Genomic DNA, 21,197 nt, shown 5'->3' with positions numbered 1-21,197 from the left:
ATGTAGGAAAAGACTGTAGCCAAAAAAAGGCACGTGTTACTATCTTAACAGATAAGATAGCTTTCAGAACAAAGAGCAACCTCTGGGATGAAGAGTTATTTTATGATAATAAAGGGTCACTTCACTAAGATACCAATGCCTGGCCCCATCCCCTAGAAATTCTGACTTAACGGGTCTGGGGTCCACCTGTGCTTGGTAGCTCTCAACACCTCCCCAGGCGCCTCCAGCTGCGTGCGAACCACATTCCCATCTGGCCCCTATGGATTGCCTGCTTGGCTCTTCATGGCCCTGTAGTAGCTGCAGGAAATGATAACAGCCGACTCTTGTGGAACAGCCCCTCAGGCCTGCTGGTGCTTAAGAGCTTGAGATGCACTCTCTCATCTAATCCTTCCAACAGCCCCGTCAGGTTGGTAGGAACATTGCTCTGAGATAGAAATGTAGGGATACGAAGGGAACTCCAAGTCTCTGAGAAAACAAAAATATCTCTGTCAAATAATAGAACCAACAACTCATAAACAAGTGGTAAACAGGACAAAGGAGAGGCCTAAGGGACAGAAAAGGACCCACAAGTTACTGTGTGATCCACGGTTCCCTGTGAGTTTCTGGGATGTAGGCCTCCATAGAAAGAGACCATTCACAGGGTGAGTGCAGGGGTTCACATGTGACTCAACCGTGATCCTCTGTCCTGAAAACCCTGTGACCTGTCCCCACTGCCAGAGACGGAGGTAAGATGTCATTTCCACACCAGGCCAGACCCCTCTGATGGGAAAACGTGGTTCTGATCAATATTTTCCAACCATGAGAGAAGCTGAGCCCCTTTGGATCATACATATTTCACTTAATTACTTTCCCTAATGGAAACTTGACCTTAAGCTCTGGGGGCACCTTTCACTCTCAAGATGGCACCCATTCTGCTCTGAAGGCGCATGCTTTTACTCTCTAATAAACTTCCTTCTATGCTACTAAGACCTGACTGGCCCTTGGGTTCTTTCCTGTGATGGGTTCAAGCCTCTAGAAGGTTCAAGCAGGGCCCTCCTTCGCCCTTGTAGCCTGGCTCTGACATCTCACTCTGCCCCTTGGACATGTGGTCCTTTCCCTGCAAGGCCAAGGGGAAGACAGGACCATCTGAGCCAGGGACTGAGAGTGAAGATGTCCCAGCAGGTGCTCCAGCAATGTCAGTGCAGCGTGGCCTGGGTGAGCCTCACCAAGCACCTGCTGGCACCTCTGAAGGGATCTTTGAGGTTCTTGGCTCTGATCCCAGAGTCTACCTGTCAGCCCAACAGCTGGGTGGCACCTGGGTGACACATCCCAGCCTCGGGACGGTGTTTTTCTCATTAGCTTCAGAGACAGGATCCCTCTGTGAAGACAATTCCTTGGAAACCAGCCCCAAATGCCAAGCCACCAGATTGTCTTCCAGGTGCCGTGAGGCAGGCCTTTGTCAAATGCCTATCGAGTCGCTCTCATGGTAGGATAAATGACCAGGCTGCATCCACGATCTCTGGGGACCAAGGAAGAGTTATTGGTCTAATCCACATCCAAGCATCCATAGAGATATTTTGTTTGTTCACTCATTTGTCTGCAGGATGTTTATGGAGCACCTTCTGTGCTCGCTGCGTCCAACACAGAGAATACAGTGAAGACTGACGAGGCTTCTGCCTCCCAGGGGCTCCCTGCCTAGTAAAAGGAGACATGCATCAAGGCACAATGACTGTCGAAATAACAGTCGTGACAAGGTCTAACGGATGCACCCCATCGTGTTTTGAAGGATGATCAGGAGTCTTCCGGGGCACACAAGCCGGGGAGGCCACGGCAGGCAGAGCCGAGGCTGCAGTTGTGAAGAAGCAGGGGTGATAGGGGCAGGTGGTTGGGGATGTTCTGGGGCTCGGTTAAGCACAAGGCAAGCCTGGGGACGTGGAATGTGCCACGTGGCAAAGAGCTTTGAGTGCCTGGCTGGGAGTTCACACTTGACCTCCTGTCCTGGAACAAGGTGCCCTTGAAAGGCATCCTGGAGGTGAATGACATGAGGATATTGCCCTTCAGAAAGGATACTCCACAGGCAGAGGCTGGCCACATAGGGGTGGCAGTGGCCACTAGAAGCAGAGACGGGAGACGGGCGGGCAGGAAGGTACTGGCAAGAGGTAATGGGGGCTGGAGTTGGATAAATGTCATCTGGCTAACATGGAGAGGTTGATGGGGTGAGGTGGAGCGGGTGTCGTTTAGTCACAGTGAGGGGTAGCTGTTCTTCTTGTCATTCATCACTATGCCTCGGAGGTTGGAATTGGCTTTTACCTAGCTCTTAAATTTTAGGGTCAGCTGGGCATGGTGGCACACGCCCGGAAACCCAGTGACTTGGGAGGCTGAAGCAGGAGGATCTCAAACTCAAGGCCAGCCTCAGCAATTTAACAAACCTCTGTCTCAAAAAATAAAAAATAAAAAGGGCTGAGAATGTGGCTCAGTGGTTAAGACCCCTGGGTTCAATCCCCAGCACTTAAAAAAAAATTTAGGGTCAACATGAAGACTGAAAGAATGGATGAGTGGATGGAGAGAGGGAGGAATTGATGGAGGAATAGATGAATCAATGGAGGGAAAGAAGACCGGATGGATGGAGAGATGGATGGAAACATGAGGGACTGATGGAAGGATGGATAGACAGATGGATGGTTGTTTGTGCAAACAGGAAAGTATATGGAGTGGTGGAGTTGTGGGTAAATGAGTGAATGATTGATGCAGTAAGAGAATGAGTAAATAAACAGGTGGATAAATAAAGGAGTAAATGATCGTACAAATGAGTAAGTGAATGGATAATTGGCTGGATGAGTGAATAAGTAAATGAGGAAACAAGAGATTGAGAGAATGATTGAATAAATAAGTAAAATCTTTGCCTAAATAAAATAAAGACCTACAGGAAAGGTGAATGAGTTAATAAACAGACGATTGAGCAGTTGACCACCGATGGAAGACCGTGTGTGACCCGGGCCCTCAAGCAACATGGGTAGACCCAAGGTGGCCATCTGATTGCAGACATTCTGGTGTCCCCAGTGCTAAGAACAGCCTCTGGTGTGCATGCAGTGGGTGCTCCATTGACCCTTGAGGAATAAATGAAGGCTGTTAGATGAGATGACCCAGTGCCGAACCAAACATGGGCTGGTATCGCGAGACTGGGTTCAAATCCTAGCCCTTCCCCTTTCAATGACGTCATTCGAGCTCAGCCTCTCTCTTCTCTGGGCCTGGGTTTCCCCATCATGGGACCATTGTCTTCCCCTGTCGAGACGCCCCAAGAAGAACCACGGAGCCCCAAGGCAGCAGTAGGGACCCTACTAGTTCACGCCGCTCCCCACCCCCGATGCTTTCTGCACTACTGGAGACCACTTCTGGATTTTTGAACATATTACGAAGCCCCTCCTCTGCCTCCTCGCTCTTGGAGTCATAATTTATCGTTCACTCATCCGAGCAACTGAACTTAACCTGCAGCGCCCCCCCAGATTCGGTCAAAGGAGGCAAAGACTCTCTTCCTTCGACCCAAACTTGGGTCAGGCTTCTCTGAGCCCTCGGACGGGCGCCTCTGTCCTCCCGGACCCCAGTTTGAGAAGAACCCTAAGTCAGTTCATAGGAAACCTCCTCCCTTGGTATCTGGCCACACATCTTCCCACTCCCGCCCACCTGCAGCAAGGATCCTACTGAGTCAGTTTACCAGAAAGTCTCGTCCTTGATGTATCCCTCAAGATTTTCCATCTGCTGGCCCCACCCTGATCCTTGGTTATAAATCCCCACTTGTACGAAAGTCTGCATACGTGTGTACCCCCTTTGTCCTGGTTGGAGTCACACTTCAATCTAGTCTCTCTCCCCCACCACAAGACCCCCTTGCAGGGGGCCCTACACCTGAGGCCAGGCTCCCCTGGAACAAAGTCCGCCTCCTCGCCATCCTTAACAAGTGCCATGAATAATTTTTTCTTAATAGGCTGCATTCACAAAACACTCTTTCACCTAGGCATTTCGATCTTTCTTGAGAGCCCTCCATATTTATGATTTGTGGGTTTTGCTTTCATCGTCATTATTATTTAAAATTTCCCCCCAGAGCTTCAGGCACAGCTAGGTAGACAAAATATTGGGGGCCTGTTTTTATCTTCATATTTAGTTTTCAATGGAGGAAAGATGGGACGGATAGAGAGAGGGGTGCGGGGGGTGGGGGGGTGGGGGACTTTGTACTTGAGTGAGGCTGAGATTTCCGGAAGCCAGCTACCCAAGGTCATTCTCTGCTGGTGCCCTCTGAGAGCTATAGCAAGCCTTATTCCTTTTCTTCAGTGAGAAAATTACTTAATCATTTGCCGCCAAAGGGAAAAGACAGCGCTGAGAACATATTTTAGCAGAAAGCACCAAGACTTTTCATCTTAATGCTAACGACCATCTCTTTAGATTCAATGGGCCCCTGAGTTCTCTCCTTAAATTCTCATTTCTTTTTTCTGCTGGAGTTGGAACCCTTGAGATCCCCGGACAGGGTGGGAAACCTTCTTCAACGCGTATTGCTCCGTGTCGCCACGAGGGGGCGCTCCCAGACCAGACACAGGCGGCTGCAGCCACCTGCCTCGCTGCTGCCATCTATCTGCACAGGCCTGTCTGGGAGGGTGGGGCGGGGTCCCCTGCCCCATGAAGATCCCCTTAAAGTTCAGATGCAGCCCTAAAGACTCGAGCAAGGTCACTACAGAGGAGCGGGATGTGCCTTGAGACTTTTCAGGAACTAAATTGAGGACCTACTATGTGCCGGGGCTTCCTAGAACAAAAACTGAGGGCCTGTGGAGGATGCTGAGGACCCAGTGGAAACTTGACCTTGGCAGTTGTCCCTGCGATCAACATGTTGCTAAGCAAGAAGGGGGGTCTCAGCTGGGGCTTAGCTGCAGACAGACCCCAGGTGAACTCAACAGGTGAAGGACTGGTTGTTGGCATCCCCAGGTCTTCAGTGGGAAGGGGACAGTTTTTATGAGAAAACTACCCAGGCTGGTAGTCATTATGTGGTAAAGGGACAAGCAGGAATTTTGGGGTTACCTGCAAGCCCCAACTTAGTTCCTAAGTGAGCTCAGGAAATGTCAATGTGGGAGAGGTTTTTTGTATGCTGAAAAGTTTCCTTGTAAGTAATTGTTATTTAATTAGCATTCAATGTACTACAGTGGCTTTTAAAAAGACTAGGCATTCTTAAGCCTTTAAGCTCAATTTACAAAACTTATTATTCTTTTTCTACACAGTCACTTCCAAGGGGCTTTTGATTAATGGTCAGTGGACTTGGTTAAACCATCCATCTCACTTACAAACTTGGTTAATTAAATGATCTCCAACATTTTACGCAGGACTTTCTCATTTAACGGATTCAATTTCCTTTTTTAAACACCTTCCTCCGCTGACCTGACAAGCCAAACTTTCCAAAGTCAAACCACTTTGGAAAAAAAAAAATCTAATTTAAAAACTTAAACAATAGCATATCTCAAGATCTCTTCTACATCCTGGTCCCGTGAATAAGTTTAGTGTGAGAAGATTCATGTGTCTCTTGACGGAAGAATCACAAGTCTGAAATCAATTACACATTTTAAATTGGAGTCTCAAGGCTAATTTGCTCATACTCGATGCAAAAGAAAAAACCCTTTTCAATGTTCTGAATACTTTAAATACCAATGTATAACAATATGGATTTGATTTCTAAACCTTTTCAGGGTAGAAGGCATTTGCCGGGGAAGTTACAGTTTGGATCTGAAATGTCCCCAAGGACATTGAAGGTGTGGCCCCCAGCTGGTGGCACTATTGGGAAGTGATGGAAACGTGGGAAGGTGAGGTCTACATGGAGGACATAGGCCACTGGAGGATCCTGGGATCTTGGGACCCTGGCCCTTTCCCACCCTCCTCTCTCTCCCTCTGATTGCTGGCCATGAGGTGAGCTTCCTGTCGTTATGTTCTGCTCGCCAAAGGCCCAAAGCCATGGCACCAAGTCTAATGAGCCACAATCAATCCTTCCCCCTTTCCCGTTATCTCGGGTATTTTTGTCACCGGGTGGAAAGCCAATATGCCCAGTGAGGAGAAAGCTCTCCATCCCCACAGGACCTGGGATGAGCTCTCTAGCCATGATTCCATCCCAGAGACAAAAGTTCCATATGATGGCAGAAACCAATATCCCTGCTCCCTCTGCCTCCTCAGAAGTAGGACCTCGGGCTCTGAATGGGCGTTTGGCCACCTGGAATAAAGATGGCACTCCTCAGCCTCCCTTGCTGCTGAGTGTGGCCTACAGTCCAGTCAGCGAGATCAAAAATGTTAAGTGGCCACGTCCAGAATCCTCTCTGAGAAGACAGCAGGAGTGTGCGTCCCTTCCCCTTGGGTTTTATCTACTCCTCCATCTTGCCATCTGGTCCCTAGGTGTGATGCTGGACTTTGGTCACATCCTGGACCTGGAGGACCAGGGTCCCCCTCTGGGCTGGAGGGGTAGTCTAGAAGGATCCCGGGATTCTGGTGACTTCTTGAAGCTGCCCATCGGTTCAGCCGGGGATGGAGATTTCTTCCAGCACCAGCTTCTTGGCCATGCGATTTCACCCTCTTCTCATCTCCTCCCTCCCCTGAGTCTGGTCTTGCCCTGTCACTTGTTTTGATTTAGTGACACATGGCAAAACTGGCACTGGGCAGCTTCTGAGGCTGGGCTTTCCGGGGGCCATGCAGCTTCTACATCTGAGCACTTGGAGGGCTGAGCTGAGACCCTCGTGTGAAGGAGCCAGTCTAGCCTACGGCAGGACGCGGGTCTCCAGCCAGGAGCACCAGCTGCCAGGCACTCGAGTGAGCCCCTGCGGAACCTTCCAGTTGAGACAGCCCTGCGGCTCTGGCTGCAGCTGCGTGAGGGAGCCCAGGCCGGATCCACAGGGGAAACAACACTCCGCCAGTGCGCAGAACACGAGACATAAATTGTTGTTTTCAGCCAGAGTTGCAGGGTGGTTTGTTTATGCAGCTCAATAAAATACCGGTTCTAACTCTTTCTTGAAAAAAAAAAATTAATCCTATCTGAGCTATGGTTGTTTTGAGTCTTAAGCGAACCAAATCCTGAAGGATCTGTAGACCAGAGATTTTTGCTGGGATGTGATACCCGGGTGTCTGGGATTATTCTCTCTTGCTGGTGATGGATGGATATGCGGAGCCCTCTTTTAATTGGTTGCCATGGCAACAAGGGACTCTATTTCCTCTGAAGAGGTTGATTTTGTGGGCAATTAGATTCTGGCCATACCATTACCTAATTCTTCTGTGTGATCTAAGAGGACAACCCCCCACACACTCCCTGCCTTGTTCTGCCCCTCCCCCCATCTCAGAAGGTCAAAGCTGGCTTCCTTTGCTAATCTCTTTATTGCCTAATTGAATTCTGAAGCTGTTTTTTGCCTGTGCCGTCTGCCCAGGCTGTGACTCCAATAGATATTGACTGCCTTCTTTTTGGATTCTGCGTCTCTCTCTTTCTGGGCTCTGGGTTATACTATCCCCAGAGTCAAGTTAGGGAATAAAGGTTTTTCTCACTCTGAGCCTCGGTTTTCTTCTGTGCGAGATGGAGACCCCACACTGACCTGAGGGGGTGTCTGGCTACGAACTCCTAGAAGCTCTTAGTCTCTTCACTCCCTGTTCTGAGGTCCCAAGTGGCTTCCAGACCTTGGGTGATCAAAGCTCAGTGGCTTGCTGTGGCCAACAGGGCTGCTGAGTTCCCGGCCTCCTCCACCCCCCCCCCCCAACCATGCTAGGCTTTGGCTGCTCCCCAGGCCCCCAGGATGTCAGTCAACTTTGCATCTTTGTGACCAGAACAACTTCAGACAGGGAGAGATTTATTTTCGCTCCTGGTGTTATGGTTTGGATGTGAGGTGTCCCCGAAAAGCTCCCGTGTGAAACAGCGCAAGAAGGATGATTGGGTTGTAAGAGTCTTAACCCAATCCAGTGATTTCATCCCCATAGGGATTAACTGAGTGGTGACTGAAGTAGGAGGGGGTGGCTGGAGGAGGTGGGAATTGGGGTGTGGCTTTGGGTGTCTGGCGGTATATGGGTGGAGTCTCTCTCTGCTTCCTGATCACTGTGATGTGAGCTGCTTCTCTCTGCCACACTCCGCCATGATGTTCCTCTCACCTCGAGCCCCGAGGAATGGAGCCGGCCTTCTGTGGACTAAGACCTCTGACACCGTGAGCCCTCACACAAACTCTTCCCCCTCTATAGTTGTTCTGGTCAGATCCTTTAGTCACAGCACAAGCCGACTAAAACGCCTGGTTTCAGAGGCCCCAGTCCATGGTGGGTTGGCTCCAAGGCAGGAACATGGCGGAAGGGAGTGGCTGAGGAAGGCTGCTCTCGGCTGGTGGCATCCAGGAAGCAGAAAGAGGGGTACGGAATGGATCAGGGACAGATGTAGCCCCCAAAGTCATGCCCCCAGTGACCTGCTTCCTCCAGCCACACCCACCTGCCTGAAGTTTTTACCACCTCCCAGAAGTGCATTCAAATGATTAATTCACCAAATGGGTTCATCCACTGATGAGGTCAGAGCCATCATGATCCCATCATTGTCTAAAAGCCTCACCTCTGAACCTTGCTGCATTGGGGGATCATGCTTCCCACACAGGAGCCTTGGGGGGGGACATTGCAGACCCAAATTAACACTCCCTGTGCTCCCACCTCAGGGCCTTTGCCCCTGCCAGGGCTCTCTCCCCGGCCCCGAATGCCCTCCCTCTGCTCTTTCCTGCCTGTCTCCTTCTCCATCCTTTTTTTATTTGGGGGAAGGGGAATACTGGGGATTGAACCCAGGGGCACTCGACCATGGAGCCACATCCCCAGCCCTATTTGTATTTTATTTAGAGACAGGGTCTCACTGAGTTGCTTAGTGCCTTGCTGTTGCTGAGGCTGGCTTTGAACTCGGGATCCTCCTGCCTCAGCCTCCTGAGCTGCTAGAATTACAGGCTCTTAAGGTCTTTTTAAAATATCATCTCCAAGGGGCCATGTTTCCTGACCATATTGTCAAAAGAGCCAGCTCTCTCATGTCCCCCCGCCACCTGTCAAAAGTAATAATAAAAACAGCATAATTAAATGATAACTGAAATAAATAATGAAAGCTCTTCGTTGAAAACTTTGGTCCACAAAAATCCTGCACATGGATGTTTCTAGCAGCTTTCTTCATCACGGTCAAGACATGGAAGCACCCGAGATGGCCTTCAACCGGGGGAGGGACAAACCGCGGGCCACACATCCAGCCGAATGTTATCCAGACAGAAGGAAGAGAACTCTCAAGTCGCAAAGAGGCCGGGAGAGCCTCAAGAGCGCGTGTCTAAGCGGAAGAAGCCAGTCTGACAAAGGCTACATGCTGCCTGGCTCCAACTACATGACACTCGGAAAAGGCGCGACTAGGGAGACGGTAAAATGATCAGCGGTTGCCAGGGATTTCCAGAGCAAGGTATGAACAGGTGGAGCACGGGGACCCCGAGGACTGTGGAACTGTTATTCTATGTGCTACCACGGCGGCAGGTACACGTCATTGTACAAATGTCAAAACCCATAGAATATGTAGCCCAAGGAGAAAACTCGAATAATGTGTCAATACTGTCTCATGGATTGGAACAAATGTCCCACAGGGTTGCAGGATATGGTGGGGGAAACTCCAGATGTTGGGGAGACGAAAGGGTACCTAGGCACTCTGTGGACTCTCACTCATTTTTTTTTCCGTAAACCTAAAATTAAAAAATAAAGCATTAATTTTTTGGGGTAGGGTACAAGTGATTGAACTCAGGGGCACTTGACCACTGAGCCACCTCCCCAGCCGTATTTTGTATTTTAATGAGAGACAGGGTCTCAATGAGTTGCTTGGCACCTTGCTTTTGCTGAGGCTGGCTTTGAACTTTCGATCCTCCCGCCTCAGCCTCCTCCTGCCTCAGCCTCCCGAGCTGCTGGGATGTCAGGCGTGCACCTTCTATTAATGTTTTCCAAGATTAAAGCTCTTATTGCATGTGACTTATACAAAGGACGATGGACTTTATCTGTTCCTGCCTCATCCTCTGCAGCAGGAGCTACGGGGCAGTCCTTCTGGTGAATGATCCAGCTAGCCAGTTGACAGGACGGGGCTGACACAGAGTGGCATTCATTCCCTGGCCATGGGGTGGACCATGCCACTCACCCTGACACCCTGGGAGTAAGCGCCCAGCTCATTACTACAGGGCACAAAGCCTGTTGTGACCTGAGGTCGCTGCAGCCCTGCCCCATACAGCTCCCTTGGTGATGCTGGGCGACACTCTGCCGCCTGGGACTGGGGGGTGGGGGGTCGCGGTTTCCAGTGTTCTTTGAAACCTTCCGATTCTACAGCAGAGAAAGGCTCCTTTTGGAGCTGGAGAGTCTCAATCGCCCTCTGATGCTCACAAAGTGTCCTTTTGTGTGTGTGCTGTCTCGAGCAGGTTCACAGTGGCCCCTCCTATGGTGTTATTCCTTGAATTCATAGTTCCACCATTTTTATTAATGGGACATATTCTCTGTTTTCCACTCATGGCAATAACATCGAGTTTCCTTCTTAAATCAACTTACAGAGGTTCTTAAAAAGTAAGTCATATTACAGAAAAGTGTTAGGAAATGGTGATGCCCGGGCGGGCTCTGGCAGAGGCGACCTAGATGTCTGAGTTTGAGAAACAGTCTTTGAATCCTCGGTGTCCTTTTAGCAATGACTGCTGGTGACGATGTGGTTCATTGAAGCTCATCAGTTGGAATACATCCATCGCAGGGTTATCGACAGCAGCAACAGCAATATAATCACACCGTAAGCAACTCAAACGTCCATCCCATAGGAACGGCGACCATAGAATTTTTCATCCAGGATTCTTTCAAAAGTGCAAGAGATGCGATTCATAATGACACCAGAATGAAGTCACAGCCTTGGAAAATCAAAGGCAAACCAGGTACTCGTTACCCCCCGCCCATGAGGAATGCTTCGGGAAAGTGTGGCATATCCAATTTGTCAACTGTTATGATTGTGCGGATTTATAACTCACACTTAGGAAGAATGTGTTAAAAAAATGCACAATGTTACATGAGAAAAGTGCATCATCCAGGATTCAGAGACAAGTCACCACCCCGGGAGGAGATATGTTCAAATGGATTGATGATTGATATCTTTGAGAGGAGATCAAGGGGGATAGCTGTTTTCTATATTGAATGCTTACATGTAAATGTTCATGCTTCACCTTGTCCAAGAAAACTCTGATTCAGTGCATGTGGCCATGTCATTTCTTTGACTGAAATCCTCCACTTGCTTCCCTCGTTTCTGACACACACAACATGGCCTACAGATCCTGTGTGATCAAGCTCCCTCCGTGTCTGTGTGTGGCTACTGAACGCTTCCTGCCCTCGCCACGCCTGCCCTAGCTCTCTCCTCCTCTTTGAGTCTCAGCTTCAAAGTCATTTTGTCATGAAGCCCTCCCAGCCCTTACCAGGCCAGGTCTCTGCTCCTGACACTTGCAGCTTCCCGTTCATGCACTGCTCCCCAGAGTAACTCCTCATGTAGTTGCCATCGGTGTTTGCTCTGCAGGGTCTCCCCTGCTGGCCTGGAGACTCCCTGAGGGCAGAGGTCCCCACTGCGCCTTGGCCCAGGGGAGGACTCAGTGAGCATTCACTGTCTGAACCCTGACCATTGGTTAATTTCACGTGAACATTCTTGATGCTTTTCTGGACTTTTCAAATGTTTCTAAATGGGCAAGAGACATTATTATGGTCTGTAAAATCGATAAGGAAATTGAATAGCAATATTCCCTCATGCCTTAAAAATACAATTCGATTTGCACAAATTTGATTTGCACACTTGACAATGATGCATCTTTTGTGTAAAGCCAGTCCTCATTCAGAGGCCGTTCTCCCAGGGAGTTCAAACCCCGAGGCCACATTTCTCAAGACTGAGATAGAGGGTGGCGGGGTGGCGCTCTGAGCTGCCCTCCTCCTGCCATTCAGTTCTGCAGCCCGACTTCTCCACTGTCACCTGGCACACGCTGAACTCACCCCCACCTGATGAGCCAGGGAGCTTGGTCCACCCAGGGGCCATGGTCTGATGCCCATGGCAACTGGATAGGAAAAGAGTGTTGTGACGGTGGCTTTGTTCCCAAGGGGAAAACAAAACTCCTGTGCTGTTCCTGGTCACCTCTGTCTCTTATCCTTACTTTGGATGGTGCCATTTACTGGAAGATCCCTTCAAGCTCCCTACAGCCTGCCCTCCCCATGACAGCCAGGGCCATCTCTTTACATCCAGCTCAGACAATGTCTCTCCTATGCTTACTCCATTTCATCGTAGGTCAAAAGTCAAGGTCATTTCCAGGGCCCTCAGGTTGGGCAACAGTATGATCCAGACCAGGATGCTTGGATTGCACAAGAGGCTCCACCATCTCCAGGGTAACAGTGGGCACAGGGACGGTGCTGAGATGCAGGAGGCCCTATGCCAGCTGGTCCCCTTGATTTGGCAGCCTCGTTGCCCACCCTCTGCCTCTGCTCGCCAGCTGTTCCTTCCTCCCCTGTGCAGAACAGCCTCGCACCCTCCTCGGGGCCTGTGCACTTGCCCTTCCCTCTGTCTGAGGGCTCTTCCCCGGCCCACCCAACCCCTGCCTGCACAATGGCAGGCTCCCCACTCAATCTCTGACACATCTCGTCATGTGTCACCCCTCGGGAGAGGCCTTTGTGACCTCTCTGAGTGACCGCTCCTGCTCTCCACCGGTGGCACCCTTACTCTTGCTTTTCCTTCCCACCTCTCGGAACCATCTGACACCCTGAGACCTACCGAGGACTTTGCCCAATCACCACTGAATCCCCTGGTGCTCATCCAGTGCTGGGTATACAAAGGTGCTCCATAAATGTCTATCAGAGACCAGATGGCCTCGAGTGGGGAAGACACGGACACTGATTACTCAACAACTTCGGGCCATACGCCACCCTTGTCTCCTCATCCCTGACCTCCTCCTACCCCCAGGGTAGAACCCATCACTGTCCTTTCAAGATAAGGACATGGAAGCTGTGTTCGGCATTTCCTGACAGATGCAGATCAGATACTAGGCATCAGCTCCCGAGAGGACAAGGGATCCTGCGATATTGTTAACATCATTTCACAGAAGAGAATCTGTGTCCTGGAGAGGTTTCAGGCCACCTCCCACAGCGGGCTAGCAGGGCGGGGACCGTGCTGGGGTCTCCAGGCCCTGGACTCTCAGTCCAGTGCTCCTTCCTCAGGTTCAAAGGCTGCATGGATCTCACCAAATGGAGAGTGAGGGGGACAAAGAATAATGGGCCTGGCTTAAGTTAGAGACGGGACAGGTGGCGGGAAGCATCCTAGGTGCACATTTACATTTTGGGGGAGTAATTATAAATCTCCACAGCTAACGGGAGGCGACGTGGACCCAGCCCATGAATCAAGAATGTGAGATGACACCTATTAGGGAACCGTTGTTCCCAACACAGTCGTAGGGATCTCTGTTGTCTTCACTTTGGGGTCTTTAATTAGCAGACAAGCCTGGTCGGTCGCTGGGCTCATTTGTATGAAGGGCTCGGAGCTCGAGGGCGAGGGAGGAGCAGTCCAAATCCGAGGGATCATTATGACTGTCGCGATCATTATGACAAGACGTGGCTCGCCCGGGATGGTGTACAGCGTTACCATGGGAACCGCACGCCTATTAGTAACGTGCATTTTTTAAGGTTACTGGGACGTTGGCATCCCCTAACCAAAGACTGCTCTGTGGTGGCTGCACGGTGGCCTTTGTGGCAGGACAAAGGGTCGGTGTTCTGGAAGCCTACCATGCTTTGGTCCTGATTCCAATTCTAGCTTGCTCCCTGTTCTCACAAGCAGCTCATTAAAATGACCTTGTGGAACCCCGTGGGGGGCAGGAATGTCCTACACCGTGGACAGAGAGGTGGTCACACAGGGGTGTGTGTGCGCTCAGCAACTCCCTGGAGTCACTCACTTAAGCACACTTTATGGTAGGCACGAGACACCTCAATGACAGATATTTATGTTTTAAATGTCGCTGTCTTCTTACTCCCAACAGAACATTTTCCCTTCTACAGGGATGTGTGCCTCACCCCAGAGACATCCTACCCAACACCACCAGGTGCCACCCTGGGAGAGGGGACCACAATGTATGACGCACACCTCCATCAGACCCTCCATCACCAGGCACCACCCTGGGAGAGAGGACCGCCATGGGTGTCACACACTTCCTGTGTGTCGCCAGCCTTGGAGACGTTCCAGTACTGAGTCTTCGCTTCCATTTAGTGAAGCCCATGTCTCTTCCCCCACTTGACAGATTGAAAACACAGAGCAGCAGCTTTCCCAGGGTCACATAGGGATGCGAGGTCTGAGCCCAGGTCCTCCGTGACCCCTCTACCCTCTAGACCTTTCTCGTGATGACCAAGTGAGATAAGCTGAGGCCAGTGCGATAGTGTTTTGAAATCCGCAGCCCCAGGGAGTGTTTTTTTAAATTTAAATGAAGTCATTGAATAATGGCAAGAGAGTGATTTGTGTCATGCCAACATATTCTTGTTTGTCATGTTTTTAAAAACATGACTCGTCCACACTGAAACCCTGAGAGACGTCCTCTGTGGATCCAGGTGTCTGCAGTATCGTGTGAGTCAGGGTCTGGCTGCTCTGGGACCACGTTCCCGTGGCACAAGCTCTCCAGCTTCTCCAGACCCCAGCAGCCGGCTCCACTCCCTAAGTGGGTGACCATCTAGTGTTCAGTGGTCCAGCATTTATCCCTCACCTACCGGGAGCCACGTTTTGATTTTCTTCTCCAGAATGACCCACTTCTTCCCCTCCTCCAGGTCACCTGTGGTTGAATTCAACCCTGTCTCCTGGACTGTCGATGTGGCTTGGTCCTGACCAATCAGAGCCCCACACTAATCTGTCCACATGGTTGGCATTAGCTCATGACTGGATATAGGAGCCAATGGGGTGTAATGAAATTTTGACTAGAATCACTGTGAAAATAGCACATGGGACTTGAACCTGCGTGGGGGGCAGAGCCTGGAGCTTCTGGAAGCCATCTAAAAGCACCTGGAACTTCACAATGAGTCCAACACCAAGGAGAAAGGAGTCCCCTGATGGGAGGTCCTGAGGTCCTTAATGAGCTCCTCGATCAAGCTCTACCCAAAGCAAAATATTGCCATACTTTTCATTTACATAAGCCAACAAATTTCCTGTTTTGTCTCTTCATTTAACCTGTTTGTGTTACTTGTTTGCAAGTGACAGAAAATCCTTCCCTAGGGGATCTCCCAGGCTAGCATACAGCAGGAGCGGGACCCAAAGGGTAAAAGTGACAGGAATCAAAACATCAACCTAACACAAAGATGGGAATTTCCAATGCTGAATCAGCAAGGATTGGCAACGTGTTGTGAGACCCAAGTCAATAAAATTATTCAGGCAGGTTAAAGTTTACTATCAATGTGTCCATTTTGGCCCAAGGTAGGTGGTTGGATAAGATGAATCCAAACTTCAGTTTCCTTCCAACTTGATTTTCCAGTGAATATCAAGAATAGAAGAATCCAGAAAAAATGAGAAATGATACCCCATTTATGTATGATATATCAAAGTGCATAAATGCATGCTACTGTCATGTGTAACTAATTAAAACAAAAAAAATGAAAAAAAGAATAGAATATTCCTTAGAAAATGGTCTCCTCAATACCCTAGGGAGATGCTTCCCCCACACCTGTTACCCTTACCTGTGTATCCTGATTCTTTTCTTTAGAGCAATTACCACTATTTTTAATTCTACATTTATATTTTGTTGATTTCTTTACTTCTCTCTCCCCCACCAAGCGGTCAGTTCTGTAAGAGCAGAGAGGCCTGGGTTTTGTTTTCCTAGCGAAACGCTTACCACACACAGTAGGTCTGCAGCTTTGTGCCTTGAATGACTGAAACCTCCCTGCCCCTGTTTTTTCCACGACGTTGTTCAGAAAGCCAGTGTCCAGATGGTCCCTGTGGGGTCTGTAGCCATCTCGCCTGCACACTTGACCTATTTAAACACAGCTCATCTGTATCCTGTAGTGAAGATGTATTTTGTATTTTTGTTGTTGTTGTTGTTGTTGTTGTTTTGCGGTGCTGGGGATGGAGCCCAGCATGGCTCGTGCATGTCAGGCAAGTGTTCTACCACTGAGCCAGGCTCCCCACCCTAGGATGTCATTTTAGTACAGGACATTCTGCTAGCTTGTCACTCAAGCACACACACCCTCATTAGGAACATCTTTCTCTCTCTCTCTTTTCTTGGACTTTTCCAGCATAGAAAGCAGTTCCCTTCCCAACAGCCCTCCTTGTGCTCTCTATTGTGTGGCTGCAAAACGAGCTTTGCTGCTGTCCCTTAAGATAATGGAAGAAAGGAAACTCTCATTTTGAGGGCGAACTTTATATGCTAGGAGCTTTGCATATATGATGTCATTGAACTCTCACAGCTACTAGACAAAATTGGCACTTTAACTCTTTTTTTTTTTTTTACATTTTTTTTAGTTGTAGATGGACAACTTTATTTTTATTTTGTTTATTTTTTTTTTTATGTGGTGCTGAGGATCGAACCCAGGGTCTCACGCGTGCGAGGCAAGCACTCTACACTGAGCCACAACCCCAACTCTATAACTCTTTATTTTTATGGAAGAGAGAAGTAAAGCCCAGAGAGTCGATAATTTACTCAAGATTCAACTATCAAACTTAAGACTGTGGCACTCTGAAAATTTTGGCTCTATCATGCCACGGTTTGTTTTCAAACATGGCTGTATATGTGTGTGTGTGTGTGTGTGTGTGTGTGTGTGTGTATGTGTGTGATGAATGTGCACGTGTGTAAACTGTGTATGGATACGTGATAGATATCCATTCCCTAGCATTCTTTTCTACAAACGATCTTTTGTTCTCTCTGGGCCTTCGGCTCACTCGGGCCTGGTGCACACGCACTCGCACACACAAATCATTAGCATCTATTATTTATTGTACTGGAGGAGAAGGAAATTACACAGGCCTATTAAGGGCAAAGCAAATTCCAAGTAAATTGCATAAATGGGATTTTTAAAAAGCACACAAAGTAACCCCCAAAAAACAATCTGTACATTTCCAAACACCATGAGAGCCCCGGAGGCTGTGCATGAAGAGGTCTGCTCAGAAGCATCTTGTACAAATGACCCAAGTTTGAGTCGGTTTTCTCTCCTGTCCAGCCACATCTGCTGGACCCACAAACCCAAGCCTAGTGTCAGGGAGAGAGAGTGGGGGGACTGAAACCCAAGCACCAGGAGGTCTCTGCCTCTGATTCTGGGTTATTTGAATCAAGGGAACTCATTTGGCCTCAAACACTCCATCATGTCTTTCCTCTTTCTGGTTTTATTTGGAGACACAGAGGAAGGAATCGCCCAGGGAGTGGAGGAGGGCTTTCTCTTTCCAGGCTCTAACTCTGGACTCCCTCATCCAATGCCCGATGCATACGCTGGGCCAGATGGCTTGGACTCCTGGCAGCCAATTCATCTGCTCAAGAACATGGCTGTGCTTAACCTCATCCACTTGACTCTGCTTCAGTTCATCATGGGGGAAGGAGTGGGATACCAACCGGTTTAATTAGCTTAATGAGAGCTGAGGGAACCGGTCCACATTCTGAATTTGTTGCACAGAACAAATTGGTTTACTCTGCTCCCTCCTTAATCATTTAAGTATTCAGAAGGAGAACAGATCTGGCCAAGGTACCACATGAATGGGACTTCGGGGAGCTCAGCTCCCAGAGAGGTGCCTTTCCAAATCACAAGGGTTCAGAAGATGCAAATCAGACACTGAACCCTCTAAAAGACTGGACTCCCCCGTGGCAGAATTCCTGACCCAATGAAAGGCAAAGCGTTTAATCTTTTCACCTAATGCTCAGTCTCCAAGGTGAGGTGCGCAAGGAGATTATATGAAGTTTGAGCATACAAGGCTAGGATTTCTATTTATTTATGTTTTTCCTTTGCTTATTTCATGATACATATGTATATTGCCTGCCTGGGAGGCATGCTTATTGGATTTTTTAGTTGTTGTTGTTTTCTGAGAGGGACATGTAATCAGGAAAGTCTGGAGATCATAGATCCAAAGAACAAGTCCCTCTGGATTCCTGGAGTTGGGGGGGGGGTCATAAGATCGGGGTGGAGGAATATCAAAAGCTGCTGGTGGTTGTAAAGGTCGAGGGGTCTGAGCCAAGCACTGTTGAAAGGGGGATCTCCATTTTTTCTCGTCACTGACCCCAGGCAACTCCCACAGTCCCTGGCCGAAGGGAGAAAGGCTGCGCTTGGATACTTTGTAGCCAGTGCTGAGCTGAGCACTAGGGCGGGTGCGCGGGGAGGAGCGCTCGCGCTCGGGGCGGGAAGGTGGCGGGGAAGCTCCCGACTCAACTGCACAGGGAGGGGCTTACGCGTCGGAGAGCTCGGCGGAGTAGGCATAGGGGTCTTCCTGGGACCGAGTCACCACCTTGAACTGGCGCCGGAGGAAACCGCCATAACGCTTCTGGTTATCCCACTTGAGCTTGGGACGGATGCGCCGCAAGAAGCCCCCGTAGCGTTTGTACAAGTCCTCGTGGCCCGCCCTTTCCCCGTCGCCGTCCCCCTCCCCGGCCACCTCTGAGCTCCTCTTGGGGTATTTGCGTAGAAAGCCCCCATAGCGCTTCACCTGCTCCTTGGCCTCCTCCTCATCCAAGTCCAGCGCAGCAGCCTCCAGGGCGCCGTTGTTCGGCTGGGCACCCCCGGGCAGCTCGGATTCCCCTCCGTCCCCAAACCCACCAGGGAAACCCCTGAGCTTCTCCTTCGTCAGGGTGCCAGGGAGAAGTTGGCTCCTCTCCGCCTCCTTCAGGAAGGGCCCCAGGAGCTTGGCCAGCTCGCGGTAGGCCTCTCCCAAGGCTGCCTGGCTCTCCAGATCTTCCTGGCCAGCAAGCCCAAGGGTGGACGGGTTGAGAAAAGACAGGAAGCCCTGACATCTCTCCCACTCCTCCGAGGGCAGCAGGGCGTCCTGGCATTCCAGAGAGCAAATCTGCAAAAGACCCCGGAGAGCACAGTGGTGAGGTCACCCTCATCCAGCTCTCAATTATTTTATTTTAATATATTGGTACTGGGGACCGAACCAGAGGGCGCTTAACCATTGAGCTACATTCCCAGCCCTTTTTATTCTGTATTTTGACCCAGGATCTCACTAAATTTCTGAGGCCAGCCTTGAAATTGCAGTCCTCCTGCTTCAGCCTCCTGAGTTGCTGGGAATACAGGCGTGGAGCACTGTGCCCCGCCTTAACAAATTATTAAAACACATGCTCTGAACACAGCGAGGCCCTGTCTCTAAATGAAATATAAAAAAGGGATGGGGAGCAGGGCACACCTGTAATTCCAGCGGCTAGGGGTGGGCTGAGGCAGGAGGATCACAGTTCAAAGTCAGCCTCAGCAACTTATTGGGGCACTAAGCAATTTAATGAGACCCTGTCTCTAAATAAAATACAAAAAAGGGCTGGGGGTGTGGCTCTGTGGTTAAGCACACCTGAGTTCAATCCCTGGCGCACGCACACGCGCGGGCGCACACACACACATGCTCTGCCCCACCCTGAAGCCCCTTTTCCAATATCTGAAAAAACAAAAATGAGTGGCTTTGCCTAAGCACTTGGCCACCCATTTTAATGCTCTCAATGATGCATAAAGAAAGGTAGGTGCCTTTTGTGTCCGTGTGAAAGAAGAGAAAACAGACTTGGAGAGTTGAGACAGCTTTCCCAAGGACACGTGCCTACAGGTGGTAATGCCAAAATTGGACTCAAATTGATGGAAATCGATCTTCCCACGGAGCTCTGCGTGCTCCTCCAGAGGGACAAGATGGTTCTCCTAACACTCTCAGAGTGTGAAGGATGCTGAGAACACTTGACAGGCAGGGAGCAGGGCAGCATGCTGTAAAGAGCACGTGTGCGGGGTCTCAGAGGCTTCATCAAGGGTGGAGTTGGGGGACACAGTATCTGCTTCATGGGGGGTTGTGACTATGAGGATGACTGCATGGTCGACGCTGCCACGTGAGCCCTGGCGGTCTAACGCCACAGTCCTCATGCTTCACCACCTGAGACTGTCTGGGCTCAGAGATTTACCCCCCTTCTGCAGAAAAGGAAATTGAGGCTCCAAGAGGGGTTTCCAGCGTCAGAGAGCTAGAAAGGGGCACCCTGGGCACCTCTCCCCCAGGCTACCTGCCATCGTGGGCGAGTCTGCAGAGTAAAGGCCCCAAGCCTGGCTGAGAGATGCCGAGACCCAGAAAAGGAAGCAAAGTTTAGAGCCTGCCACACAGATCCCAGCTGTCAGGGGTGGTAGAGACAGCTCTTCTCCTGAGAGTGACTAGATTTAGAGGTGTCCATCAGCCCGGGGCTGGGGAGGGAGCAGCCCCGGAAAGGGAATGTAGATCTGCTGACTGCACAGTCAGCGCCTCATGATTGACAGACACCCTCCCTGTTGCCAGGCGTGCAGCTCCCTGGGAACCTGAATCTATCCGGGCTTGAGGGAGCCCATGGCGGTAAGGTCTGGGGTGTGGATGGGAGCTGGAGACAGCAGCCTCTGGTGCCTCACCTTGTCCAGGGACAGGACGAGCCCTGCACAAGGGTATGAGTACCGCGAGGGCGCAGCTGCCTGGGCCTGGGACCTCCCGTCCCTGGGCTCCACACTCAGAAGGACCTGGGCATCAGGAAGCTGGCTGGAAACCTACCAGGGGGTTGATGGGTTTGGGTCCGTCCTGGGTCTTCACTGCACACCAGGCGCAGCGGGATAGGCAGTCTGCCGCGGCAGAGGGGAGAGCGAGGAGGCACGCGGCCATCACCAGCTCTGGCCACCCCATTCTCTTGTGCCTCTTCCTGCTGGGAAGGAAGAGGCAAGGATGATGAAATCCGATCACCTGGTTCCAGGTGATCAATGCAAGCAATTGACAAGTGCTGAGTGACTGCTGTATGCTAACACTTCAGCTCTGAGCGCCAACTGTAATTCCCTTGATGATATTTCAGGCTCTGTCCCACAAAGGCACAAGCTGTTCCCTCTGCCTTCTGCCAGAAAACCCTTCCTCTCCTCTTCTGTTACCTGTCACTTAGATCCTAGACTAGACATCACCTCTTCTGGGCAGCTTTCCCAGGCTAAATGAGATGCTCATCTTTCCTATTCTCCCAATAATTTGCATTCTTCCATCAAAACAATGTATTACTTGATAATTAGCT

General features: G+C 50.2%; 1 protein-coding gene across 1 annotated transcript; it reads right to left on the bottom strand.

The window, feature by feature from the left end:
* Window positions 1–18,394: 18,394 nt before the first annotated feature.
* On the bottom strand, window positions 18,395–20,827 carry Pdyn (prodynorphin). Its single transcript, XM_076848997.1, has 2 exons — window positions 20,699–20,827; window positions 18,395–19,009 (listed from the first exon to the last, which is right to left on the bottom strand). The coding sequence occupies exons 1-2, from the start codon at window positions 20,825–20,827 to the stop codon at window positions 18,395–18,397; spliced, it is 744 nt and encodes a 247-aa protein (XP_076705112.1).
* Between the last annotated feature and the right edge of the window lie 370 nt (window positions 20,828–21,197).

The sequence above is a fragment of the Callospermophilus lateralis genome, chromosome 3 (genome assembly GCF_048772815.1).
Source record: "Callospermophilus lateralis isolate mCalLat2 chromosome 3, mCalLat2.hap1, whole genome shotgun sequence".
Classification (NCBI taxonomy): Eukaryota; Metazoa; Chordata; class Mammalia; order Rodentia; family Sciuridae; genus Callospermophilus; species Callospermophilus lateralis.
The sequence above is the reverse complement of the archived record's forward strand: the minus strand, read 5'-3'. Positions and strand labels throughout refer to the sequence as shown.